Source organism: Pleuronectes platessa, chromosome 23 (assembly GCF_947347685.1).
Source record: "Pleuronectes platessa chromosome 23, fPlePla1.1, whole genome shotgun sequence".
NCBI classification, from domain to species: domain Eukaryota; kingdom Metazoa; phylum Chordata; class Actinopteri; order Pleuronectiformes; family Pleuronectidae; genus Pleuronectes; species Pleuronectes platessa.
Window position 1 is genome coordinate 9,543,788 of NC_070648.1, and position 26,089 is coordinate 9,569,876.

General features: G+C 42.9%; 5 protein-coding genes across 5 annotated transcripts; 3 read left to right on the forward strand and 2 right to left on the reverse strand.

Annotated features, from left to right (window-relative positions):
• Positions 1-78: 78 nt before the first annotated feature.
• Positions 79-5,215, forward strand: arl2 (ADP-ribosylation factor-like 2). The gene is made up of 6 exons (XM_053415916.1): positions 79-179; positions 2,481-2,610; positions 2,900-3,010; positions 3,714-3,876; positions 4,588-4,668; positions 4,820-5,215. The coding sequence occupies exons 2-6, from the start codon at positions 2,546-2,548 to the stop codon at positions 4,952-4,954; spliced, it is 555 nt and encodes a 184-aa protein (XP_053271891.1). The 5' UTR covers positions 79-179; positions 2,481-2,545; the 3' UTR covers positions 4,955-5,215.
• Positions 5,216-6,354: 1,139 nt separating this feature from the next.
• LOC128430608 (semaphorin-4A) lies at positions 6,355-7,263 on the reverse strand. The gene is made up of 4 exons (XM_053416713.1): positions 7,140-7,263; positions 6,856-7,063; positions 6,598-6,707; positions 6,355-6,510 (listed from the first exon to the last, which is right to left on the reverse strand). Exons 2-4 carry the CDS (start codon positions 6,971-6,973, stop codon positions 6,355-6,357), a joined length of 384 nt encoding a protein of 127 aa, XP_053272688.1. The 5' UTR covers positions 6,974-7,063; positions 7,140-7,263.
• Positions 7,264-12,149: 4,886 nt separating this feature from the next.
• LOC128430007 (carbohydrate sulfotransferase 12) lies at positions 12,150-13,953 on the forward strand. The gene is made up of 4 exons (XM_053415914.1): positions 12,150-12,593; positions 12,685-12,828; positions 12,961-13,238; positions 13,332-13,953. Exons 1-4 carry the CDS (start codon positions 12,390-12,392, stop codon positions 13,612-13,614), a joined length of 909 nt encoding a protein of 302 aa, XP_053271889.1. The 5' UTR covers positions 12,150-12,389; the 3' UTR covers positions 13,615-13,953.
• Positions 13,954-14,752: 799 nt separating this feature from the next.
• Positions 14,753-19,435, reverse strand: LOC128430609 (semaphorin-4F-like). Its single transcript, XM_053416714.1, has 8 exons — positions 19,361-19,435; positions 19,053-19,260; positions 18,795-18,904; positions 18,556-18,707; positions 17,071-17,126; positions 16,741-16,931; positions 16,369-16,616; positions 14,753-15,098 (listed from the first exon to the last, which is right to left on the reverse strand). The coding sequence occupies exons 1-8, from the start codon at positions 19,433-19,435 to the stop codon at positions 14,753-14,755; spliced, it is 1,386 nt and encodes a 461-aa protein (XP_053272689.1).
• A 2,323-nt stretch (positions 19,436-21,758) lies between these two features.
• LOC128430006 (carbohydrate sulfotransferase 12) lies at positions 21,759-25,545 on the forward strand. The gene is made up of 5 exons (XM_053415913.1): positions 21,759-22,050; positions 22,407-22,582; positions 22,674-22,817; positions 24,455-24,732; positions 24,826-25,545. The coding sequence occupies exons 1-5, from the start codon at positions 21,951-21,953 to the stop codon at positions 25,064-25,066; spliced, it is 939 nt and encodes a 312-aa protein (XP_053271888.1). The 5' UTR covers positions 21,759-21,950; the 3' UTR covers positions 25,067-25,545.
• The last annotated feature ends 544 nt before the right edge of the window (positions 25,546-26,089 follow it).

Consider the following 26,089-nt stretch of genomic DNA (forward strand, 5'->3'; position numbering starts at 1 on the left):
CCCCCCCCCCCCCCCCCCCCCACCCTAGAGCTATAAAAAAAACAATCCAATACATTTTCATAAACCGATAGATCATTGAATAAATCACAAGCAGCTTTAGTTGCCCTCAGACAGCTGCCGTTCCACTCAGTGGCGGTTTATGTTGACAGCGGAAGTGCATCTACGAACTTCCTGGAATGCCGGTGTTCCAGTTTAACTGGCGGGCATGGCTTCTGGCGACATTCCAGATGTTGAGGCTGTTTTTCAGAGCCGGTGGCAGATTCGTCATTTTCACAAAGCGCCTGTGTGTGAAGTGCGGTGATCTACTGAAGGTCTTGCTCAAATAAAAATCCTACAAAAACCCTTCACGAGTTCATGTGTCCGTGTCAGCATCACGTTGAGACCGCAATATACATTCAAATGATAAAAAAAAAAAAATAGTACAAAAACCTTGAACGGGATTCGAAACAACAAGCTGAAACACCATAAGCGTCTAGCCTGATGACGATCTCACTACGCCACCGAGTCGCTGAAATTTGCATCGCGCGTTAGATAAATGTCTCGTTCTTTGCTTTGTCAGCTGTATATCACCAGATGTGCTTTCAGGTAACGCCCATGTCATCTGGTGATAGTCCGAACACAGAATAAACGCTTTAAACGTAATACCAGGCTTTACAAATCTGACGCTCCTCTTCATAGGAGACACAGGGAGCATTGAAGAACACACACGCGTCACCAGCTCCACTCGAAGTGCTTTTGTTTGTCGCTGGTGATCATTACAACGCGCACACACCAAACAACAGGTACATGTAAACATCCCTCACATCAACAAGGCGGAAGCTCGAGCGGTGTTTTCATGAGTTAAGTTGGTGAACGTGCTTCTAATGGACGTGTGGAGCTACACGTGTCCTCCTGTCGCTGCTGGTTAAAGTCAGCGGACGGGATTTTAAAAGATGTTCTCGTTGTTGTCGATGATCAGGTTCTGTCATCGGAGAATGAAAACAACCCAACCGCTCATCACAGAACGGGTGTGTTGGTTGTTCGTAGTTTCTGTAATGCAAGTGTTGTTTATCTGTGTGAAATCAACAGATGATCTGTCCGAAGTGTGTCGAGTGTGTTGTCAACATGACACATGTGTGACGAGGCAAATCTGGAAAAATAAATGTGAAAAAATCCCACCACGGGAATCGATCTGCTGTGGTCCACATAAAAACTAACTTCGGGACAGCAGCACTACGCACTGCACCACTGACCAGAGTTGTAAACATAAACACCTGTATCAATAATTGACTGTGAAGCCTGTGCACATCTTAACATGAGTTATTGTTTCAGGGAACACGCCCAGGTTAACTTGTGACAGTCAAAATGTAACCGTAAACTCAGAGTTATCGGTCACACGTCACACATTTGGACACCGCTGCGCCCGTGTGCTTACCACACGCACGACAACATGAAAACGGCTGTATCCTGCGCTCATACAAAGCAGAAGCCACAAAAGAGTTTGCGTGCTTACTATTAGTCTGCGTTTCGTGTGCGTTAAGTTATTTTTCCAGATTTGCCTCGTCACACATGTGTCATGTTGACAACACACTCGACACACTTCGGACAGATCATCTGTTGATTTCACACAGATAAACAACACTTGCATTACAGAAACTACAAAAAACCAACACACCCGTTTTGTGATGAGCGGTTGGGTTGTTTTCATTCTCCGATGACAGAACCTGATCATCGACAACAACGAGAACATCTTTTAAAATCCCGTCCGCTGACTTTAACCAGCAGCGACAGGAGGACACGTGTAGCTCCACACGTCCATTAGAAGCACGTTCACCAACTTAACTCATGAAAACACCGCTCGAGCTTCCGCCTTGTTGATGTGAGGGATGTTTACATGTACCTGTTGTTTGGTGTGTACGCGTTGTAATGATCACCAGAGACAAACAAAAGCACTTCGAGTGGAGCTGGTGACGCGTGTGTGTTCTTCAATGCTCCCTGTGTCTCCTATGAAGAGGAGCGTCAGATTTGTAAAGCCTGGTATTACGTTTAAAGCGTTTATTCTGTGTTCGGACTATCACCAGATGACATGGGCGTTACCTTAAAGCACATCTGGTGATATACATCTGACAAAGCACAGAACGAGACATTTATCTAACGCGCGATGCAAATTTCAGCGACTCAGTGGCGTAGTGAGATCGTCATCAGGCTAGAAGCTTATGGTGTTTCAGCTTGTTGTTTCGAATCCCGTTTGTGGTTTTTGTACTATTTTTTTTTTTTTTTACCATTTGAATGTATATTGTGGTCTCAACGTGATGCTGACACGGACACATGAACTCGTGAAGGGTTTTTGTAGGATTTTTATTTCAGCAAGACCTTCAGTAGATCACCGCACTTCACACACAGGCGCTTTGTGAAAATGACGAATCTGCCACCGGCTCTGAAAAACAGCCTCAACATCTGGAATGTCGCCAGAAGCCATGCCCGCCAGTTAAACTGGAACACCGGACATCTTTCACGTGAAAGCTAAGTTATCACAATACAAACAGCGGAGCGGGACGAGTCGAAGATGGGTTTACTGACGATTCTGAAGAAGCTGAAGCAGAAGGAGCGAGAGATGCGGCTCCTGATATTGTATCCTGTCTGTAACGGGCTGTTTAGCTTAGCAGCTAACATCTTAGCATCCATACGACAACGTTAGCACAGCTTCATTGGCGTTAAAAACGTCAGCACCGCGGGTGGTAGTTTCATATCCGCCTAGTGATCGGTATGATAACGGACAACGGTTCTGCTGTGTTTGGAGTTTGTTGCGTACGTTTTGTGCTGTATCATGCTACACGCTAGCTAAGAGCTACGAGGGAGTTCTGTTCGTCACGTGTGTGTGTTATTGTTGTCATTGTCATCTTTAACGTGGCTCGTGCAGAGGTCTGGACAACGCGGGGAAAACTACCATCCTGAAGAAGTTCAACGGCGAGGACGTGAGCACCATCTCCCCCACGCTGGGCTTCAACATCAAGACACTGGAGCACCGAGGGTAACGCACACACACACACTCACTCACTGCAGGATCATAGCAGGACGTGACACTCATTCTTCAGGCACCTTCCACACATCACACATTGCACAATCTTTACCGAAAAGATCGTTCTCATTACTGTCCCATTACTATGTAACTTCAGAATATTGATCGCGCTGTGACACTGCCACAAAGCACTGGGTCACTTCCTGACATGTTGAAATGTCTGCTGGGGAAAAGGCCTATAGCTATAATAATTTGTTGCACAAAATCCTGGTGCACTTCTTAAAACATGAAGGTCGTCCATCCTCACTGCTTCTGCATATATCTGTCGAAAGTCCCTCATACACAGGGTGGACAGAGCAAGCATCTGCCTGGGTCCCCTAGCCATGGGGGGGGGGCCCTGAGAACCGCTGAATAGATGGATCCACAGTTAGCAACAATTTTATGAGAACCCCTTTAATTTCTATGATTAGCTTTGTAAAGGAGATTACAACACAACTATATTTGAGTTGCCAAAGTTAAGAGAATGTGGCCACCTCTGAATTTTATCTGATCTCTCTTCACTTCATTCCTTTACCATAACACAGGGGGAACGGAATTGTCCTGGTTTTGTTAAGAATCAGTTGCTTTGAACAAAATGTATTGTTAATTTGATCAGGATATCTTTATCTAGTCTTACTATAAAGTCCTCATGTTCTCTTCTGCATGTGTTTTCTAGTTTCAAACTGAATTTCTGGGACGTAGGAGGTCAGAAGTCGCTGCATTCCTACTGGAGGAACTACTTTGAGAGCACAGATGGGCTGCTGTGGGTGGTGGACAGCGCCGACAGACTCAGACTGCAGGACTGCGGACAGGAGCTCAGTAAACTGCTAAAGGAGGAGGTGAAGTAAATAATACTGGTGTTACAAGAGGGGATTTGCTGAAGTTGAAAAATCTAACAAAGCACTGAAGACTGCTCCCATAAAAGCCCCGTACAAGGAATAACAATGTCTTAAAGTTGACAAAATCTACAAAATTGTAAAAAAAAAAAAAATTTAATGGTTAATGTGTCCATCAACTTCTCGCCGTTATCTGGGTCCAGTTATGTACAAATGAAATGCCCTTCACTCTGTTATTTAGATATGAACATATATATATATAAATGTATATATTTATTATTATTATTATATTGTTTCCTGCAAGTCTCAACCGCTGTGATCAAGACACTGTTGAAGGAACCTTATGGGTTTCAGGGGTTATTTTTTGAATAATCTACACAAAGGTATCAGTGTAATATATTTTAAGCTGGAAGTGTCTTAGAATGGAGTTTATGAAAACATGAAACTGGTGGAGACTGGTTAGCTGTGTGCATACCAACAAGGTAACACATCTCCTTCAATATGTCTCCGAATGCTCAGATATCTTTACTCTATTAGCAGATAGTTAACGGTTTCTCTTTAGTCTATTTTCTGAAAGTTTCTGAACCAGTGCACACTCAGACAGCAGTGCGAAATCCCAGTCTTGTTATTTTCAAGTTAAGGTGCATCAAGCTGCTCCTTTGCATTTAAAAATGACTGATAGTGTTCTCGTCCTTTTTTCTTTCCTCCCTGCAGAGGTTAGCTGGTGCAACACTGCTGATATTTGCAAACAAACAGGATTTACCTGGAGCTCTGACTAAAGAGGCGATTCAAGAGGTGACATTTACATTCGCATTGAAAGGATCCCTTACTGTGTTTCACTTGTGTAATGCCCCACAGTCTTATTAGTGCTGTTTCTTTGTCATATTACACTTAATTTGACTAGAATTGGCGCATCAGAATCTATGTTGTCACTTTGTTCCTGTAGGCTCTGGCTCTGGACGAGATTAAAAGCCATCACTGGTGCATCGTTAGTTGCAGCGCGGTGACGGGAGAGAACCTGTTAACGGGAGTGGACTGGATGTTAGACGATATCGCTGCGAGAATCTTCACTGCGGACTAATGTGTGTTTTATAAACCAGGGACACAATTAAAACACAGTGGCCTCCTACGTTTGGTGAAGTCTGACATGACTCCAGAATGCCAGTAGGGTTAAGAAAAGCAGCAGTGTAAGAAAGAGTGGACTCTTAAATCGAACAAATGATCTAGATATACAGACACCTGGAGGAAATGTATTATATAATTTAAGCAATGTCATGACCCTTTTATACTAAGTTGATGCCTCACATGTTATCTACACAATAAAGGTAACTCATACACTGTATTCTTTTGAGTCTCTTTCAAGGGGGTCGTCCTCTTAACTGACGCACTTCATTGCCATAACCTTAGTGTCTTCACTGTGTAACTCATGCTGTTTGTGTAACTGCTTGTAACCACAACCAACATCCCATGAGAACAGATCTGCATTTCACTTTGAGGTTCTGTTATAACCCATGGAATGTACTTTTCCATTTGTAGCCAAGCATGGTTAAATCTATACTTCCCTGCATAGTTAATTATCACACCTGCCTCCACACAGACTTCTCAATTAGTATGAGAGCGTATAGCTGCTTATATTTTGAGCACATTTCTTTTAAAAGCATATGAATTATGTAAAACTCAGCGTATATGAAAATAGCATGTATTTTTCAGTCCTGGAAATAAACATTTTACAATTCCATGACTTTTCATGTCCGTAGGAACCCTGCAGAGGTATGCATACCCCTCAGTTATAAATTTCAAGGAAGTGACAATACACACTAGCATTCTGCAATGAAGCCTGTTTTAGTTTATTACAGCAAGCTGATCCTTGCTTAATTAAAGAACAATGCAGATGTACCAAGTAAGTCTACCACCAAACCTATAAACTACTATTTTAATACAAGATTCAAAATTTACAGTAATGAATGTTCAACACCTCAGACCACCTGCAGCTTCTGCTCTGCCCATGAAGCAGCTGATCTCTGAGCAGATGTGACCAGAGAAACTCTGTGTTTTCACTGTTTCCACTGTTCTACAAAGTCACTGAGCGGCTGCTTCACGGTGACGAGCTCAAGTCTCAGCCACTGCCTGTGTCACTGAGCGAGTGTGTGGTGGTGTGGGGGGCGGAGCCCCGGGGCCTGTGTGTGTGTGTAGCTCAGTTGACCAATCCTGCCCGCCTTTCTCATTAGCATAAGGACACTGAAATCGAAAAAATAAATCAGGGAATAAATAAATAAATGTGCAAATATATTTAAGACATTTATTTATTTATTTCTGTCATTATTAACGTATTTATTTATTTATTTCTGTATTAATTAATTAATTTCCTTTTTTATTTATTGATTCATTTATTTATTTCTGTATTTATTTATTTATTTATTTATTTATACTTAAGTCATGTATGGTCCTCCTTATTCCGGTTCTCTGTGTGGAGAGTAGTACTCACTTTGCTGCCGTGCTCCTGCAGGCTGCTTCCTTCTCGCTCCACACACAGCCCAGTCCTCTGGCTCTGGCACACAGCTCACAGTTGGGATACAGAGCGCAGCCTTCAGCCTGGACACGAGCCAGAGACAGAGGGCTGCCCACAAGAGCCTGGCCCTGGAAACACAAGATGAAAGCTGATATGTCCTGGCACTGCAGGTGACTATGTATGTGAAGGGTGTGTACGGATGCATGTAGTTTTACCGTGTGTAGTAATATATTGTTGACAGGTTCATTTGAGGCGAACAGAGGAATCTCCTGCAGAAGGGTGGTGTTCTGGCCCACTACCTCCACCTGGTGGAGCTCCCCACGGTCTGCAACATACATGATCACATGGTGAACTTTTACATCTCATCTTTTAACAAACTATTTGAACACTTTTTTCCTGTGATTAATCCCCAAAGTATTAAATATGTCTAGAAAGATGCTGTTAGCGACATGTAGGTCCTTATATCTCCTCACCTGTTCCGAGGTGCAGCACCACTCCTGTTGGCTCTGCTCCTATCTTGGTTACAGCCAGCTTGGTGTATCTTGTCCCCTTGCGGACCAGCAGGGGTGCTGCGTTGACGTTGTTCTCCATCAGAGGGTGGTCCCTCACGAATATCAGAACCTTGTCTGGGAGTTTTAGGGATGAGTCCAATCCTTCGGCCTTTAATGCGTTATTTAATCACTAAAAAAGATGTGGAGGGGAGAATATATACATTAAAGAGATTGAAAGAAAGAAATGGGGTAGTAAAGCTCAGTACCTGGCCAGGCCGGGGTGTGGGGACAGGATTCCAGCCCTCACCGGTCTTTTTCAGCTCTTTAAAGGGGCCATCCATCACTTTGATGATGTCAGACAAGCTGAAAACACACACTGCCGACAGCTCCTCACGTTCCCTGTAAAAAAAGAGTAATAAGAGTTCATTTCTCATTTCGTCAAATATAAAAAGGATCAACATTTAGGGAAAAGCCTATTCCATTTCTGACTGAGAGTTAAAGGAGAAAAATTATTTCTTCTTTCCAAGAGTGTCAAAAAAACATGTGCATGGTTCTGCTTGTTCCTCATCTTACCACTGGGGGGGGGAAGAGTCCGTAGAAGTGCTGCTGGGGTTGCCTGGCATGTGCTGCATGGTGAAAACAACGGTCAAGATGTTGTAGAGCTGATCACTGGGTTTGTCCTCACACACCTTTAGCTAATGTAAAGCTGCAGTTACACAACATCTAGATTCATCATATATTATTACAAAAAAAAACTGACAACTCTTTGAAACTAACACTTTAGTAGCACTTAAATGGCACTTACTTATAGCACTTTGTTGTTTTGTTTTATTTTGAAGAAATTGTACTTTCTTGATTCTTGTTGTTCTGGGTCTGTACCCTCGGAGTTGATGCACTTATTGTAAGTCGCTTTGGATAAAAGCGTCAGCTAAATGAAATGTAATTTAATGTAATGTAATTATGATCATATCTGGGTAAATGAGAGAAATACATGGAAACATGATTATTAGACTTATTCGCTCACTGTGACTTTTCTGTGTCCCTTCAGTTGAATTTAAGCATATAACAGTTTGTATAACAGAGCACGACAAGGATATCCGGGAGAAGACAAACACATTTGAGGCATAACCAAATATACATAAGGCTTTTAAGCTAGGCCAGCGACAGGTACTCACTCTAGTCCTTTCTGCGATTCCTGTTTTTAGTTTTGTGTGCCTAGAACTTGTTTCCCTTTGCTGAGTTATCATAAGGGGCATTGTGTATCACTACTGCTACTGATGAAAGGTCCATGTTTAGTGATATTTACTGAATTATATAGTGGTTATACTGTGGTCTATTAGTGGTTTTAGGTAGACGCAAGAGGCACTTGTTTATTCTGTTCTGTTGATTATTTGTTGTCTCTAGAAGTTCAAATGCACTAGTCCAATAATATTTGAACCTCAGCATATGGGGTTCCAAATTTGTAAAAGTATACATTATATATATATATTGTTGCTGTTATTTTTCAGTCAGTTGAAATAAATCCTGAAGAGAACAATTTTGGGTTGTTTTGTGCCTGTATAGGACTACTATAAAAATCACTTTGCATTTTTAATGTTGGTGCTTGTACTTTACTTTTGATACTTAAGTACATTTAAACACCAGATGCTTTTGATACTTAATTTAATATGAGCTACTTTAAGACTTTTACTCAATTCATTTTCTGACGGATGACTTTTACTTTTACCGGAGTCACTTTCAGGTAAGATATATGTACTTTCACTCAAGTATGACTTTCAAGTACTTTAAACATCACTGCTTTTATGAGTCTAAATGTGTGAGTGTCCGGAAAATGTCCAGGTGAGCTCATGTGGGAATACAGAAGGAAAATGTAGAGAAAATTACGTTTCTAAATTGCAGAGAAAATCTTAATTCAGCTGAAGGACGGTGCTCATACATATGGGTGTATTCGGGAGATATACAGAGTTGATGACTCAACTGCAGCCTGACTATTGAGTGGCCTACATGTAACCTGCATGTAAAACCTGCATTTCTTGACGTCAGGTTATTGTTCTACATCCTCATTTACCTGCGCTCTGTTGATTTTTCCTCCGTAACAAAACCCTAGTAACACAGCACAGCATTGCTTTGATTATCTTATACCACTGTGTGTGTGTGGGTGTTGTGGTGGACTTTTCTTCTAGTGCTCTTCTTTTTTGTATTAAGATTTACTTTTTTGGGGCTTACAGTGTTTCTATGTGATTAGATTGTCAGTATTTATATTCATTTCTGACTTCAGTCAATTGTGAACCTATTTGAACTGCGCTAGCCTGTATGAACGCTTCAACAGACAATAAAGTTGGATTGATTCATTTATTTTACCTACAAGTGCATTTTCTTCTCTCACAGTATTTCATGACCCATTTCTGAGAAGATACTCTTCACTTTAGCTAGCGCTGGAAATGTATATCAAAGTGTGGTATTTCAGAACTCAAATGCAAACCAGTATTGGCTGTCTTTTGTTGTGATTATATCAAATGTCATTGGCTTGCGTGCTCATATCCGCTGCGTTAACGCGCACGCAAATTCCAGTCAGCAAATTCAGAGTAATCAAGCCCTGCCACCAATCCTAAATACAACAAACTCGCATCCAAATGTGTCACACAGCAGACTAAGAAGGAGTACATCCCCCACCACTCCAATCACCAAAACATGTACATGGAAAGGGGCGGGATGGTCCAACACACCAATTTGTCTAACTGTACCAGGAATGGCCAAGGTCACGTTCCAAATTGACCTTTGTAAGCATTTCTGCTGTCCACAACATCGCAATGACCATTATTACTTGAATCCCCTACCCTACACCGACTGGTCCTCCTCATTTGCCTACACAGGATATGATTGGAATCCCTCACCTACTACAGTGTCAGCTAGAATGCTACAAAGCAAGATCTCTGTAACAGGAGGGATTAAACAACCACAACATAATGGTGGTGGCTCTTATGTATTACTGAATGTTGATTTCTCTGAAATGAATCTGACTCAACTCCAAACCCAAACAGGATCCACTGGAACATACTATCAGATATTGGATCAAAACAAACTGTATTTGTCAATGTTCGCCTATGCCTCTGGGACAGATCCAATGGTTCCTTTGGTAGTAGAGCAAGTATTTCCCAATACAACCAAATCACAAGGTAACGACACAACCAAACCTAAAGCCTTAGCCCAAGTTACTCAGGGTAGCGGCATAAAAGCGTATCCCACTGAAGAATTGAATTATGAGGACACGTTGGGGGCAGAAACTGGATATGGATCCACGAATGCATGGATCTCATTGGCTGCGAAAGGGGCTGGTTTTGGGGAGTGTATAGTCTGTGCTGGACCACGTTCCACACTTAAAATGGTGGCAACACCTTTCGAACAAACCAACCTAAATGGAACAAATCAAAAACCATTGAATACTTCAGACATGATATGCCTGCTTGATTTAATGTCCAAACAAAACCCTGCACCCAACTGTGTGATCTATGGTTCACAATGGCTCCCCAAAATGCCACTCCACAATATTTTGACCCCCGAACCCATGCTAACTACACCTGTATCCATCGTTCCTCAGAAAGCACTCCGGGAAGAAGTATGGGAACAATTCCCTCTGACAGGTGTCATACCTCGATTAATATTACAGGTAATGCTTTGGCCTCCACCCTTACCGTGGCTAGAGCAGACGTATGGTGGCATTGGAAGAAAGGTCGTCGGGTGGCTACCTCCCTATTGTTATGGTACCTGTGCACTGGTCTCTTTCCCGTCTCCTGTAACGGTATTCAAGCCTCAGCAGGTGATATAGCAGCTCAAAGGTTGGGTCCGCGTCCAAACGCTACATTGACCCCATGTCCAATTCCCCAGTCTACATAGATGCGATAGGAATTCCCCGTGGCGTTCCTGGTGAATATAAATTAGCAGAGAATATAGCAGCTGGGTTTGAGAGCATGCCTCTGTTAAGAGCAATCTTCCCGGTCACACCCATCAAGAATGTCGATCGCATCAACTACATCCATTTCAATGTCCAGCATTTGTCCAACCTCACACGTGAGGCTGCAGCTGCAATCCATGAACAACTGTCCGCCACATCCCTGATGGCCTTCCAGTATAGGGTGGCTCTTGATCTATTGCCAGCTGAAAAAGGTGGCGTTTGCTCTTTGTTCGGTGGAGAATGTTGCACTTGTATTCCCAACAACACAGCTCCTGATGGGACTTTGTCCAAAGCACTAAATGGTCTAAAAGCCCTATCTGTAGAATTAAAAGAGCACTCAGGAGTGCCATCATGAGATGATTATATGACAGGATATTTGAGCAAATTGTCCAAAATGGTAACAGCCCTTCTAATGTCTGTAGCCGTCTTCATCGCTCTTTTTGGCAGCTGTGAATTTTGTTGCATTCCCTGTGCACGCGCTCTATGTGTTCGAGTTATTGAAACAGCTGTTGCAAAACGAAATGGTGAACATGCGCCTATGATGCCACTCCTCGATGACATGGATTCTGACCATGACGCTGGCAATTACCTGCCACTATTCCCTCAGGCCATGCACAGGGAATATAATCTGCCAGAGTATGACCAGAACATAGCACAGGAGGTAGAATATGACGACGTGGCTGAGGGATATGTCGATGTGTCCAGCGTCGTGTGATTTTTGTTGACTGATATTCCGTGTTTTCATTTCCTATTCTGATTATTCTGTGACGTACAGTTATACGTCAACAGAGGGATTGTTGTGATTATATCCAATGTCATTTGCTTGCATGCTCATATCCGCTTACACACTTACAGGATGTGGAATGAACTTACTCTGCAAACAGGTTCTGCAGGCCTTAGAGGAAGTCGGTGTACGAAGTTTTACATGTGGGAAGTGTTAACCTGTTCCACCAGTATTTAATCTAAACATAACAAGTCCATTAATAGGCATACAACAAAGAACAAAAGAGATTGGGGCTCGAGTCTGCATAGCAGCCCTTCTCCCATTGGAGGACTCAAACCTTCCCTCCTCTCAGGCTGCACCCAGTTCTGTCTCTATAATGTGTTGAAATTTGTTAATCAGATAAAATATTACAGACGCCGTCTGTTTGATGCGACTCGTGACTCTCCGGTGCTGCTAGAGTGCCGGGGCTATGCTATTGGTGCCCATTGCTTTGCTTTTCATACCTTTTCATTGCTTCTAAAAATAATACTTGATTTTCTCACTGTTCCTGCTGCATCCTGCTTTTGGTTTAAAATGCATTTTGTTCATTTTATTCATTGTTTGCATTTAGCTCTCCACTGCCTATGAAATGGGTATTAGTACATGGACTGGTAGATGGTGCACATGTGACCTCAGCTCTGATTTCTTTTGGATTATCATGTATTACATTTCTTTACCTGACTGAGGCTTTCACCAAGAGAGACATTTGCTTTTGGTTTTGTTTTGGTCGCACCTATTTTCTCTTTGAGTAAGAATTCAGTGCTAAAGCTATTTTTAGCACTAAACACTTTGGATGACTGAATGTATCTTCTGCTTCTTCTTATCACAGCTGAAAGGATGCATAACTTACAGGAAGGGAGAAAACAGCTGCTAAAAGAAATCTGTGAAAATGACAAAGAGGCCATTTCTAAGGGGAAACGCAGTCTTGAAGACTTGAGTGACAGTGAGCTGGAGAACCTCGTTGTGGATGACAAGCACGGCATCATCTACTGTTACATTCCCAAGGTGACACGGACATGAACACACAGCACACAAGATTGTTTAGGAACATACTTTATAGCTAAATGCCCCGCTGGCTGTAAACTCTGTCTCTCAGGTTGCATGTACCAACTGGAAGAGGGTGATGTATGTACTGAAACACGGGGAGCCATATCAGGACCCTAGTTCCATATATGATCAGTACGTTCATGGCTTTGGCAACTTACGTCTTTTAAGCAACCACACAAGAATAGAGAGGAAGGTGAGTCCATATGGTGACCTGAGAAGTATGTTTAAACTTACAAACCAAAAGTTTGTCTCGCTATGAGTTGATTCAGTTTCAACACAGTTAGTATGGCAGAGTGTTCATGTGTATTGTATTTGTTAACCACAGGCAAAGCTGAAGCACTACACCAAATTCCTGTTTGTACGGGACCCGTTCGTCCGTCTCATCTCCGCCTTCCGAGACAAATTCGAAGATTCGAAGAACGACTACTACTATAACCCCCTCAGCCAACACATCCAGCGTCTCTACGACCACCCGCCTTATCCACCACGCATTACATTTTACAACTTTATTCAATATCTTCTGGACCCACAGACTGAGCAGAATCTGCCCTTTGATCCTCACTGGAGGCAGATGCATCGTCTGTGCCACCCCTGCCTCATTCAGTAAGGACATTTTGAATGCTGCAACGATCCTGTTCTCTGCAATGTTGATGTAAATTTACCTAAAGGTTGATACTGGTTGGTTTTATTTCTCAGGTATGATTTCATTGGCCATCAGGAGACTCTACAGGAGGATGCTGAACAGCTACTGAACACCTTAAAGCTGCAGAACGACATTAAGTTCCCTCCTTCCTATGTCAACATTACAACTCCTGAGTATTTGTCAGGCTGGTTCAGAAAAGTGCCTCTAGTGGAAAGGATGAAGCTGTACAAGCTCTATGAAACTGACTTTAAGCTGTTTGGCTACAGAAAGCCAGATGAATTGCTTGATGGTTGTATGAAGCAACAACAATTCACAGACATAGCATTAAAGTCATGAAGTTATTCTGAGAAGTAATGGCCTATTTCAATGGCAAGATTAAAAAAAATCAACAGAAGAATGAGGAAGCGAATTGCATTCACTTGAAAAAAACACTTAACATTATCAAATCCAAATACCGTTCAAGAATGACATTCTTTTACATTTACATTCCTGTTTGAGAACGACACTGAGTCGTTCAGTTCAACCTTTGAGGATGTCGCATCTTTGATGGTTAAAAATAATGTAGGCCTATATGCAAATTCATGTTTGTCCAGAATAGGCATTGTATTTTTGCCAAATTGTGTTTGATTTTGTATTGTTACAAAAGCAACCTTGTGCAATAAAAATGTAAATTAAGATGATTTAGTCAGAGCCCATATTTGTATGTCTCTACTTATCCGGACCCCAGAAGGGGAGGAGGGTTGATGTCTGGACCCATTTTAGTTGAAGTCCCCTGGACTAGAGTGAGAGAGGACTATGTGCACCAGTGTATGTGAACTGTATGTGCAATCATTAAAAACTACGCAACTGGTTTACATGAAACTTTGTGGCGGAGTGGGACACGACAACGGAAGAAGCCATTCAATTTGGGTGTAGATCCATATGGGAACAGTGATACCAGGTAAACAGCAACTTTTGTGTCTTTATTATAAAACAACAGGACAGAAAAATCCAACACATTTTTATGTTGAAATCCACACACAAGGTGATTGTGGCTCATGGTCCGTTCCGCAGATTGCTTCCACATCCCTGTTGAAATTCGTTTGCCTTCTGAGTTACGGTACAGGTGAACAGTGATATTTCTGGGCAGCTGTAGACTTTCTTGCTGATGGGTGAACTTGAACCTTTGATTCACTGTGACATCTGAAATGCCCAGAGTCACGCTCACTGTCCTGTCCACAGCTTATATTTACAGTTTTATTTATTTACATCTGATACATTTATTTAGCTGTGACAGTCCATCCCAACACTCGCAGTTCTCTCTATACGTCTCTCTTACTCACATATTTTCCTTACGTCTCTGTAGTCTCTCTTTGAGCCACAGCTCCCTTTCAAAGGCATTTGGCAGTAGCCATTTGGCATCCCTCCCAGCAGTACTCAGTTTATATGGAGGAAGCAAAAATGGTGCAATTATTGATATTTTTGTATCACTTTGTCATATTGAGCTTTCCTCACACTGAGCCAGTGGTGCTGGTGATTTAAACATGGGAAAGCTGGCAAGCTCCTCCTCTAGTCCTTTTATTCCTTCCCCTAACCCGTCCCCCAGCCCTTCATCCACCTCGTCCCCCTCCCCTGACTCCCTCTCTACCACCTTAGGCCTCACCCTCTCCACTGTCCTTGCGTCCAACATGTCTGCAGCTAGAATTTCGGAGGCAAGCTTCAGCCGACTGCTACTCGTGTTGCAGTTGGTGTACAAGGCGTTCCCGTGGCCATTGCTTGGGTTGCTGTGGATCAGGGTCCCGCTGTAGCTGTTACCGTGGGGACCACCATTCCCCTGGTTGCTGAGGAGGGTGGTTCACGTGGTCTTGGTCGCGGTCCCGTTTCGCTTCTCCGTTAAGGCTGAATTATAGTCCTGCGACTGCAACCGCGGAAGGCCACGCAGCTGCATCGATGGACTCGTTTTGGTTTATGCTTCTTTAACTTGCTGCGCGTGTTGCAACGCAATTCACCGCCAGAACACTAGGCGGAGTAACTTTTTTTTTCGAAAACAAAACACAAAAAGAAGAGACGTCTTCTTCTTCGTCGAATGTTTATTTACATCGCCACTCCGGCTCCTCATAGCCTATTTCTGGCAGACAAATCGGCCAGTCAGTGACGGGTTATACAAGTGGTCATACTTTCGGATCTCTTCTGCCAAGTGCTCATCTATTTGGTCCATATTCGTTCTTCTAAATCTTCCGTGATTTCCGCGTATTGTGGGGCATGAAACCGGAAACTAGGCTCCGGACGGGATGTAGTAAGACGACCAATCACAAGGCTTGCGGGCTGCGTGAGGCTCGCGTCGTTTTGTTGTATAGTTAGAAAAATCGACGGACGCACGCAAGATGCCAGAGGCCACGAAAGGGGCGTGTTGCGTGTCTTGCGTGCATGCGTGCGTCCGTGCAACACGAGAATAATTCGGCCATAAGCCGGAATCCCTCCGACAGCAAGCTGGCGCTGCTCGGGGACTGCGGAGTGGCAGAAGAGCCGAGTAAAGGCCTAATTATACTCCTGCGACTGCAACCGCGGAAGGCCACGCAGCTGCATCGACGGACTCGTTTTGGTTTATGCTTCACTCACGTGTTGCGCATGTTGCAACGCAATTCACCGCCAGAACACTAGGCGGAGTAACGTTTTGTTTCGAAAACAAAACACACAAAGAAGAGACGTTTCTTCTTCGTCGAATCTTTATTTACATCGCCACTCCGGCTCCTAATAGCCTATTTCTGGCGGACAAATCGGCCAGTCAGTGACGGGTTATACAAGTGGTCATACTTTCGGATCTCTTCTGCCAAGTGCTCTTCTATTTGTTCCATATTCGTTCTTCTAAATCTTCCGTGATTTCCGCGTATTGTGGGGCATGAAACCGGAAACTAGACTCCGGACGGGATGTAGTAAGCAGACCAATCACAAGCCTTGCGGGCTGCGTGAGGCTCGCGTCGTTTTGTCGTGTAGTTAGAAAAATTGGCGGACGCACGCAAGCCCGCAGAGGGCACGAAAGGGGCGTGTTGCGTGTCTTGCGTGCATGCGTGCGTCCGTGCAACACGAGTATAATTCGGCCTTAAGTCCTGCCCCTTCCCAGACGACAGCGAATTATCTGGCAGCTGGTGGCCCTGGCGTCCAATGTTGCGTCGCCGGGTCAAGAAGTACAGGACAAACATACCGAACGCTACACCCGCACAGAAGAAAAGGATGTAGACAGCCAGGACGTGACGACCACCGGCTGTGGCTACTGTTCCCCCAGCTTTAGGGCCTTTTAGTGTGAGGTGATAGGCTGCTCTACGACAGGGGGTGTGGTCTCTGCTACCTGGTCTCACCTCCTGGAACCAAGACGAAAAGAGAGAGAGTGTGAATTGACCTGTATGTAGCGTGAAAATGTAAATATAGAGAAGCAACATTTGAAACAAAATAAAGAACTTGCAGTTAACATCAGTGCAGTAGTACCTGGCATGTGCAGATGTATTTTCCCAGGCTCTCCTCTGTGACCGTCACCTCCAGGTCAGAGTGATGTTGCCGGGTGTGTCTGTGGAGAGGATGTTCCCAGCTGCAGGGCCTGGGAGTCAGCTGGACGCACGGCAACAGGAGGCGCAGGCCGATGGAAACTTGCAGCTCCCTGGTGGAAGGAGAGCAATGCCCTGGAGGAGAGAGAGCAGAGCCGCGAGACAGCAGAGAGGTGAATAACAGAAGACGGGGGTATATGATACTTGTTCTAAATTGATGCTTAACTTAATTTGCATTGTGTGTGATCACCACATGAAAGTGGAATACACGTACCCTCCTTTAAATCACATTTCCTCAAGGCCTCCTCAACCGAATCACCTGGAACAGGCCTGGACACACACACACACACAAAATGTAGTCAAACCTTTGCATCAAATGTTTCAGAAGGAACAGAAGTCTTTCCTTTTCCTTTGCATTTAAAAACACATCCACAAATAATAATAATAATCTATTAATGATGTATCAAGTGTGATATGATTAGTGAAGGTTGTATCTCTTGTTTTCTGGTATCTACTCAACATCATCATTAGACGTTTTACTTCAGCTCTGCTCACTAGCTATCGTTTTTTTTACAAAAAATTACTTTAGTGTTTCCACTATCAAACTAATGTAAATTAATGAACATGCTGATCAGAAATATAGCTACATTTTTACACTTAACTAAGCTTTTCTAAATCAATACAGTTGCTGCCTGCCTGTGATTTTCATTCCTGGAAGTCTTACGGTATGGAGGACCATATATGACTTAAGTATAAATAAATAAATACAGAAATAAATAAATGAATACAGAAATAAATAAATTAATAAATAAATAAAAAAGGAAATTAATTAATTAATACAGAAATAAATAAATAAATACGTTAATAACGACAGAAATAAATAAATAAATGTCTTAAATACATTTGCACATTTTTTATTTATTCCCTGATTTATTTTTCGATTTCAGTGTCCTTATGCTAATGAGAAAGGCGGGCCTAACCGCAGTCTCATGCAGGATTGGTCACAGGAGTGTAATGATCCATCCCTACTACTTCTGCCTCTCAATGCTGACTGGTGTCCAGTAGCTGTTTGCAGCGTTGAGCCAGTTCACACTTAAAATGAACTAGTTCAAGTTCAGAGGGTTAGTTAAGGTTATTTTTAATTGGGACGATTTAGGTGTCAGTAGTCCTGACTGTGAGCGCCACGTCTCGTTTTGTACTGAGCACAAGGAGACAGCAGAAAGGAGGAGGAAACAGAAACTCCAGCTCGGTACAAACCACCTGCAGCTTCTGCTCTGGCCATGAAGCAGCTGATCTCTGAGCAGATGTGACCAGAGAAACTCTGTGTTTCCACTGTTCTACAAAGTCACTGAGCGGCTGCTTCACGGTGACGAGCTCAAGTCTCAGCCACTGCCTGTGTCTCTGAGCGAGTGTGTGGTGGTGTGGGGGGCGGAGCCCCGGGGCCTGTGTGTGTAGGTGTGTGTAGCTCAGTTGACCAATCCTGCCCGCCTTTCTCATTAGCATAAGGACACTGAAACCGAAAAATAAATCAGGGAATAAATAAATAAATGTGCAAATATATTTAAGACATTTATTTATTTATTTATTTCTGTCGTTATTAACGTATTTATTCATTTATTTCTGTATTAATTAATTTATTTCCTTTTTTATTTATTTATTATTTATTTATTTCTGTATTTATTTATACATTTATTTATTTATACTTAAGTCATGTATGGTCCTCCATATTCCGGTTCTCTGTGTGGAGAGTAGTACTCACTTTGCTGCCGTGCTCCTGCAGGCTGCTTCCTTCTCGCTCCACAAACAGCCCAGTCCTCTGGCTCTGGCACACAGCTCACAGTTGGGATACAGAGCGCAGCCTTCAGCCTGGACACGAGCCAGAGACAGAGGGCTGCCCACAAGAGCCTGGCCCTGGAAACACAAGATGAAAGCTGATATGTCCTGGCACTGCAGGTGACTATGTGTGTGAAGGGTGTGTACGGATACATGTAGTTTTACCTTGTGTAGTAATATATTGTTGACAGGTTCATTTGAGGCGAACAGAGGAATCTCCTGCAGAAGGGTGGTGTTCTGGCCCACTACCTCCACCTGGTGGAGCTCCCCACGGTCTGCAACATACACGATCACATGGTGAACTTTTACATCTCATCTTTTAACAAACTATTTGAACACTTTTTTCCTGTGATTCATTCCAAAAGTATTAAATATGTCTAGAAAGCTGCTTTTAGCGACATGTAGGTCCTTATATCTCCTCACCTGTTCCGAGGTGCAGCACCACTCCTGTTGGCTCTGCTCCTATCTTGGTTACAGCCAGCTTGGTGTATCTTGTCCCCTTGCGGACCAGCAGGGGTGCTGCGTTGACGCTATTCTCCATCAGAGGGTGGTCCCTCACGAATGTCAGGACCTTGTCTGGGAGTTTTAGGGATGAGTCCAATCCTTCGTCCTTTAATGCGTTATTTAAGCACTAAAAAAAGTGCGGAGGGGAGAAGATATACATTAAGGACGTTGAAGGAGGCATTGTATAAGAGATTGATAGAAAGATATGGGGTAGTAAAGCTCAGTACCTGGCCAGGCCGGGGTATGGGGACAGGATTCCAGCCCTCACCGGTCTTCTTCAGCTCTTTAAAGGGGCCGTCCATCTTTTTGATGATGTCAGACAAGCTGAAAACTATGGAGGACCATACATGACTTAAGTAAAAATAAATAAATAAATAAATGTATAAATAAATACAGAAATAAATAAATAAATAAAAAAGGAAATAAATGAATTAATACAGAAATCGACTCTGAACGTAATTTGTTTTAAGTTGTTTTGTATATGTTTAAATTAAAAGGCACGTTTCACCCACATTTCCCCCTCCCGGTTGCGCGCCCCACCTTTTCGGGCGCGCCACACAGTTTGACAATCACTGGGCTATATTGCAGAAATTTCACGAGCACTGAGCAACGACATGGTGCAAGCATTCAATTTAGACAGAGTCTCTCCTCAGGAGAAGGAAAACATTCCGTAACGTTTTAGCTAGACCTCAGATAATATATGTAAAATGACCTATTAATGCCCTATTGGTTTTTGATGCATTTATTTTTAAATGGTTTCTATTATTTTGAAAAGGCACTTCCTGAAAATTACGGAAAAGATCGCTACCGGCAGGTGTGCCTTGCTGTTGCAGGAAAAGTATTCCCATTTGGGTTTTTTTGCACCGGGCTGAGAAAGGCACAAGTTCTAATGGTGTGTTCATATATCATGGCATGTATGGAAAGGAAATAAAGGAATGTGAACCATCAGTGAAAAAGAATCTGACCCTCATTCAGCCGGGCACGCTACAATATGAACGTGTTCACCCTTTAAAGTTATTATTTGTCATTAAGTTGCGTCCAGTTCATCGTTCTCATAAAAATGAACGTGTTGAAAGCGTTCTTTTGAACTCGTTCCTGCACAACACTGGGTACAGACCTGTGATTTCTTTGGTTTAGAGCAGGGGTGTCAAACTCATTTTAGTTGTGGGGCCACAAACTGCCCACTATGAGCTCAAGTGGGCCAGGCCACGCTCCCCTCCGCCCTGGATGACGTCGCATCACTCAGGGTGGGGGGGGGGGGGGGGGGGGGGGGGGGGCGTGGCGGCGGCGGATACCGACATGAAACCAACGTAACGGTGGGGTCCGACCCGTCTTGGAACACTGACCTAGGAATCTGACGCAAGCATTGAAAGTTAAAGGTGAGAGCCGGCTGAGGTTGGATTCCAGCCCCCCGGGGCTCCGTGCACACCACCGCGTACCCCGTGAACCACTTCGCGTACCCCGTACCCCAGTTTGGGAACCAATGGTCTATTGCAGGGGTCACCAACCTTTTGGAAACTGAGAGCTACTTCAAAGATACTGAGTAGTATGAAGGGATACTTGTTTGATACAAACTTCCTGAACAACAAAGATCACCTTTTAATAATAATAATATCATATGTGAAGAGATCACGTCAATGTTAATCATTAATTATTAACAATGATTTCCACAACAATGACGGTAGGAAACAGATATATTAAAACATGCAACATTTATTTCTGTTAATCTGTTTCAACTTTGCTTAAATTCAACTTAATTGAAGTACTTTTGGTGACATTTATCACTACATTCCTCCATCAGTATGTACTTTTTCAAAAATAGAGAAAAAATTTATTAAATTATAATCACTTTGTTTCAACGATGATAAAGCTCAACCAAAAATAACACATGCTTGTGACTGGGTTGTAATGTTTCTAAGTGTCTTATTAATTTGTTGGGTCTCATACTGTTAGTTGCCAGAGTTTTCAGACCTAAAATCCACACTGGTCTCTCCTCATGTCCTCCTTCATTCACTGTGAACCCAAGAGCAAGACAGGCTTCATCGTATTTTCTTTTCAACTTGGTTTTTGAACACTGTGTCTTGTTTGTCCCTGACCGGCTGCTTCTAGGGGACGAGCTCTGATCTCGTGTGTGTCTCTAAGTGAGTGAGTGGGGGCGGAGCCCCGGGGCCTGTGTGTCTGTGTTTGCTGTCTGGAGACACACACACACATTTTCCGCTCCTGTTATTTCATGCTGGCCTGATACGATGATGATTTAACGAATAAATCGGCCCGTATGTTTGACACCCCTGGTTTAGAGGATTCAAATGTTTCCACAAGCAGAACACACAGCCGATAGAGAACTCCAATGAACAACAACACTGACCCACAAGGCCTCAGCCGAGTCAAGGCTTGAACTGAAGATTTTGCCAAGCAAATATCCCAGGAGGAGTGAGATTGGGAGTGGCTGCTCGTCATATCCTTATTCCAATGAAAAAAGGGTGTTATTGGAATAAGGATATGACTACGCCTGTGCACCATCAAGGAAGAACCAAGTCTCGACTCCCCTTCCTTATTGACCAATCACATTATACCTACTGTTATAAAATATTACAGACGCCGTCTGTTTGATGCGACTTGTGACTCTCCAGTGCTGCTAGAGTGCCGGGGCTGTGCTATGGGTGTCAATTGCTTTATTGTAACTTTTCATACCTTTTCATTGCTTCTAAATAAATACTTGATTGAACCAAACCAAGACCAGCTCTTCTCATATTCAGGATAAACGAACACGCAACAACATTCGTTAGCGTACACTGACATTCACTATATCCAGCTGCCATGGCACTATGCAGAGGAATGCTGCGGACCCTTATATTTCTTGGATCGATTTTTCTCATCATGTCCGTTTACGGATGGGACAGGTTCTATCGAAAAAGAGGTAAAATGTGTGTTTGTTAGTTTCTCACTGTTCCTGCTGCATCCTGCTCTTGGTTTAAAAATGCATTTTGTTCATTTTAATCATTGTTTGCATTTTGCTCTCCACTGCCTATGAAATGGGTATTAGTACATGGACTGGTAGATGGTGCACATGTGACCTCAGCTCTGATTACTTTTGGATTATCATGTATTACATTTCTTTACCTGACTGAGGCTTTCACCAAGAGAGATATTTGCCCTTTGGCTTTGTTTTGGCCGCACCTATTTTCTCTTTGAGTAAGAATTCAATGCTAAAGCTATTTTTAGCACTAAACACTTTGGATGACTGAATGTATCTTCTGCTTCTTCTTATCACAGCTGAAAGGATGCATAACTTACAGGAAGGGAGAAAACAGCTGCTAAAAGAAATCTGTGAAAATGACAAAGAGAGCATTTCTAAGGGGAAACGCAGTCTTGAAGACTTGAGTGACAGTGAGCTGGAGAACCTCGTTGTGGATGACAAGCACGGCATCATCTACTGTTACATTCCCAAGGTGACACGGACATGAACACACAGCACACAAGATTGTTTAGGAACATACTTTATAGCTAAATGCCCCGCTGGCTGTACACTTTGTCTCTCAGGTTGCATGTACCAACTGGAAGAGGGTGATGTATGTACTGAAACATGGGGAGCCATACCAGGACCCTAGTTCCATATATGATCAGTACGTTCATGGCTTTGGCAACTTACGTCTTTTAAGCAGCTACCCAAGAATAGAGAGGAAGGTGAGTCCATATGGTGACCTGAGAAGTATGTTTAAACTAGGGCTGTGAAATGATTAAAATTTTTAATCAAATTAATCACAGGTTTCTATGGATTAATCATGATTAATCACATTACCGATTTTTTCGGAATATTTTTGTGAAAACAAGATTTATGACATTTAACTTTTCTTTTGTGCTGCAACTCAGCAGTTCTTCAGCAGTTATCATTGCTTTTCCATATGGAACATTAATATAATCTTCATCCTAAACAGAATTCGGGTTCCTTAGCCATTGTGTGGTTGAATAAAACTTTTTTTTTTTAATTAAACAGAAATTATTTGAGCTTCTTAGCCATAGGATGGTTGACATTTTTTATATTTTTTGTCACACAACCATTAACCACACCATGATACAATCTAATGCCTCTAAAGGCCCTCTTAGCTACTCGGTCTTTAGCCAGTTGGTGAGGCAAACTAACTTGTTCAAATTCTCTGACAGTAAAGCTGACCGCTTCTTTTGCACAATGTGTCCGGCGAGTGAGTCTGGTTTGGCGCATTCCACTTGAACGCCCCTCGCCGACCAACACATGCTTCGCGTTGCGGTGGTTAGGCGGGTATTGCTACGGTGAAACGATAACGTCTTCTCGCAGAGTGTGCATATCACCTTGGTTTTACTGAATGTTCGATCTTTGTTTTTTTGGAACACGATCTTCCCGTCCAGAAGGTCCTCAGGTTCATCCGAATTATCCATGTTGTTTGTTTGTTTGAATGGCAGCTGCCGTCTGACGCCGGGTTCACACCGGACGCGGTAGCGACGCCGAAGCGCCGCGCATTACTAATAATATCACATACTGCTGCTGTTATCAGCCTGTAGTAAAATCGGCATTTAATCATTTTTTTCAAGCATATACTTACTTGTTGCTCCAACATTAACTGCAACAGCATCCCAACATGTGTCTTTTTTGGTGTTGTCTTTATACAACATATGCTGAGAATCAACAACTCAAGTTACTCCTCCACTTCAATGATTAATTTAATATCATCCATGTTGAAGAACTTCTCCGCTGTTAGCTCCGGTAAAAGTTCGGGTGTCGAGGGTAAATTACGTATTCTCCACTCAAGCCTATGTGGAGAATACGTAGCCCCCCCCCCCCCCCCCCCCCCTCTCTTTTTTATCTTTATGACTGCTTGTGTGGCTTTAGTGGATTGGCAGAGGGGGACATTTAATAATGTGGTTGGTAAAAGTGGTAAAATTAAAACTCCAAGACAACAGAACGTGAATACAAAGTATGGGATGCATATTTGGTCATTTATATCAGCGGTTTAACATGGGAGTGGATGGGAGCCAGAGGATTGGCGCTGCGCTTACGCCTCACTTCGGCGTCGCTTCCGCGTCCGGTGTGAACCCGGCGTGACTGCATTAGAGCGGCGACTAGTGCAGAGGCGGCGGAATTGGAAGGTCCTTCTGCGCATGCGTTAAATGCGTTAAAAAAAAAAAACGAATTAATCCTGTATTTTAATCATAACGCGTTAACGCGTTATTTTTCACAGCTCTAGTTTAAACTTACAAACCAAAAGTTTGTCTCGCTATGAGTTGATTCAGTTTCAACACAGTTAGTATGGCAGAGTGTTCATGTGTATTGTATTTGTTAACCACAGGCAAATCTGAAGCACTACACCAAATTCCTGTTTGTACGGGACCCGTTCGTCCGTCTCATCTCCGCCTTCCGAGACAAATTCGAAGATTCGAAGAACGACTACTACTATAACCCCCTCAGCCAACACATCCAGCTTCTCTACGACCACACGCCTTATCCACCACGCATTACATTTTACAACTTTATTCAATATCTTCTGGACCCACAGACTGAGCAGAATCTGCCCTTTGATCCTCACTGGAGGCAGATGCATCGTCTGTGCCACCCCTGCCTCATACAGTAAGGACATTTTGAATGCTGCAACGATCCTGTTCTCTGCAATGTTGATGTAAATTTACCTAAAGGTTGATACTGGTTGGTTTTATTTCTCAGGTATGATTTCATTGGCCATCAGGAGACTCTACAGGAGGATGCTGAACAGCTACTGAACACCTTAAAGCTGCAGAACGACATTAAGTTCCCTCCTTCCTATGTCAACATTACAACTCCTGAGTATTTGTCAGGCTGGTTCAGAAAAGTGCCTCTAGTGGAAAGGATGAAGCTGTACAAGCTCTATGAAACTGACTTTAAGCTGTTTGGCTACAGAAAGCCAGATGAATTGCTTGATGGTTGAGAGGAAGTCATGAGAACTTCACTCCTCTCTATGAAACCAATAAGCACAAAAACCACAGCAGTCACTGCTCAGCCAAGAGCAGACAATCGTTTTTTGTATGAAGCGACAACAATTCACAGACACAGCATTAAAGTCAGGAAGTCATTCGGAGAAGTAATGGCCTATTTCAATGGCAAGATTAAAAAAAATCAACAGAAGAATGAGGAAGCGTATTGCATTCACTTGAAAAAACACTCAACATTATCAAGTCCAAATACCGTTCAAAAATGACATTCTTTTACATTGACATTCCTGTTTGAGAACGACACTGAGTCGTTCAGTTCAACCTTTGAGGATGTCGCATCTTTGATGGTTAAAAATAATGTAGGCCTATATGCAAATTCATGTTTGTCCAGAATAGGCATTGTATTTTTGACAAATTGTGTTTGATTTTGTATTATTACAAAAGCAACCTTGTGCAATAAAAATGTAAATTAAGATGATTTAGTCAGAGCCCATATTTGTATGTCTCTAATTATCCGGACCCCAGAAGGGGAGGAGGGTTGATGTCTGGACCCATTTTAGTTGAAGACCCCTGGACTAGAGTGTGTAGTAGAAAAATTAACTAAACATGGTTGACAAACTATTTTGTATTTGGATAGTAAGTTTCTGCAGTCTTGTAGAAGACTTTTATGACTTGTATTTACATACGCCAAATGAGTTGAGCTGTTTTATGGTCGGTACTGTTTATGACGTGAATAAGGTGAGACCTTTTGTTACTTAATTATCCATCAAAGGAAGGAGTGGATGTCTTCTTATCACCTAAGGAAACACATGTGAATTAGTTGCTAATGTTTAGATTCCTCTCCTTCCCCCACCCATGTATCCTTCCTGGATTGGTTCAGAAGGACAGCCCTAAATCCTCCTATATAAGATCTGTGTTTTTGACTGTTCTTCATCCTCACTCTGGGACCCTTGTGGTTTCCCTGTGTTGATCCTTTCTGCAGAAAGCCCCTTATTAAATACAAGTAGATAACGTTGTGG

Coding starts and splice junctions, on each gene's coding strand:
- LOC128430006 (XM_053415913.1), top strand. CDS start 21,951: ATGGCACTATGCAGAGGAATGCTGCGGACCCTTATATTTCTTGGATCG. Junction 22,051..22,406: donor CAGGTTCTATCGAAAAAGAG/GTAAAATGTGTG, acceptor TTCTTATCACAG/CTGAAAGGATGCATAACTTA. Junction 24,733..24,825: donor TGCCACCCCTGCCTCATACA/GTAAGGACATTT, acceptor TTTATTTCTCAG/GTATGATTTCATTGGCCATC.
- LOC128430609 (XM_053416714.1), bottom strand. CDS start 19,435: ATGGACGGCCCCTTTAAAGAGCTGAAGAAGACCGGTGAGGGCTGGAAT. Junction 18,905..19,052: donor GGTGCTGCACCTCGGAACAG/GTGAGGAGATAT, acceptor TGTATGTTGCAG/ACCGTGGGGAGCTCCACCAG. Junction 17,127..18,555: donor TGCAGGAGCACGGCAGCAAA/GTGAGTACTACT, acceptor GTGTGTGTCCAG/GCCTGTTCCAGGTGATTCGG.
- LOC128430608 (XM_053416713.1), bottom strand. CDS start 6,973: ATGGAGAACAACGTCAACGCAGCACCCCTGCTGGTCCGCAAGGGGACA. Junction 6,708..6,855: donor GGTGCTGCACCTCGGAACAG/GTGAGGAGATAT, acceptor TGTATGTTGCAG/ACCGTGGGGAGCTCCACCAG. Junction 6,511..6,597: donor ACAATATATTACTACACACG/GTAAAACTACAT, acceptor TTGTGTTTCCAG/GGCCAGGCTCTTGTGGGCAG.
- LOC128430007 (XM_053415914.1), top strand. CDS start 12,390: ATGTATCTTCTGCTTCTTCTTATCACAGCTGAAAGGATGCATAACTTA. Junction 12,594..12,684: donor TCTACTGTTACATTCCCAAG/GTGACACGGACA, acceptor TCTGTCTCTCAG/GTTGCATGTACCAACTGGAA. Junction 13,239..13,331: donor TGCCACCCCTGCCTCATTCA/GTAAGGACATTT, acceptor TTTATTTCTCAG/GTATGATTTCATTGGCCATC.
- arl2 (XM_053415916.1), top strand. CDS start 2,546: ATGGGTTTACTGACGATTCTGAAGAAGCTGAAGCAGAAGGAGCGAGAG. Junction 3,011..3,713: donor AAGACACTGGAGCACCGAGG/GTAACGCACACA, acceptor TGTGTTTTCTAG/TTTCAAACTGAATTTCTGGG. Junction 4,669..4,819: donor CTAAAGAGGCGATTCAAGAG/GTGACATTTACA, acceptor TTGTTCCTGTAG/GCTCTGGCTCTGGACGAGAT.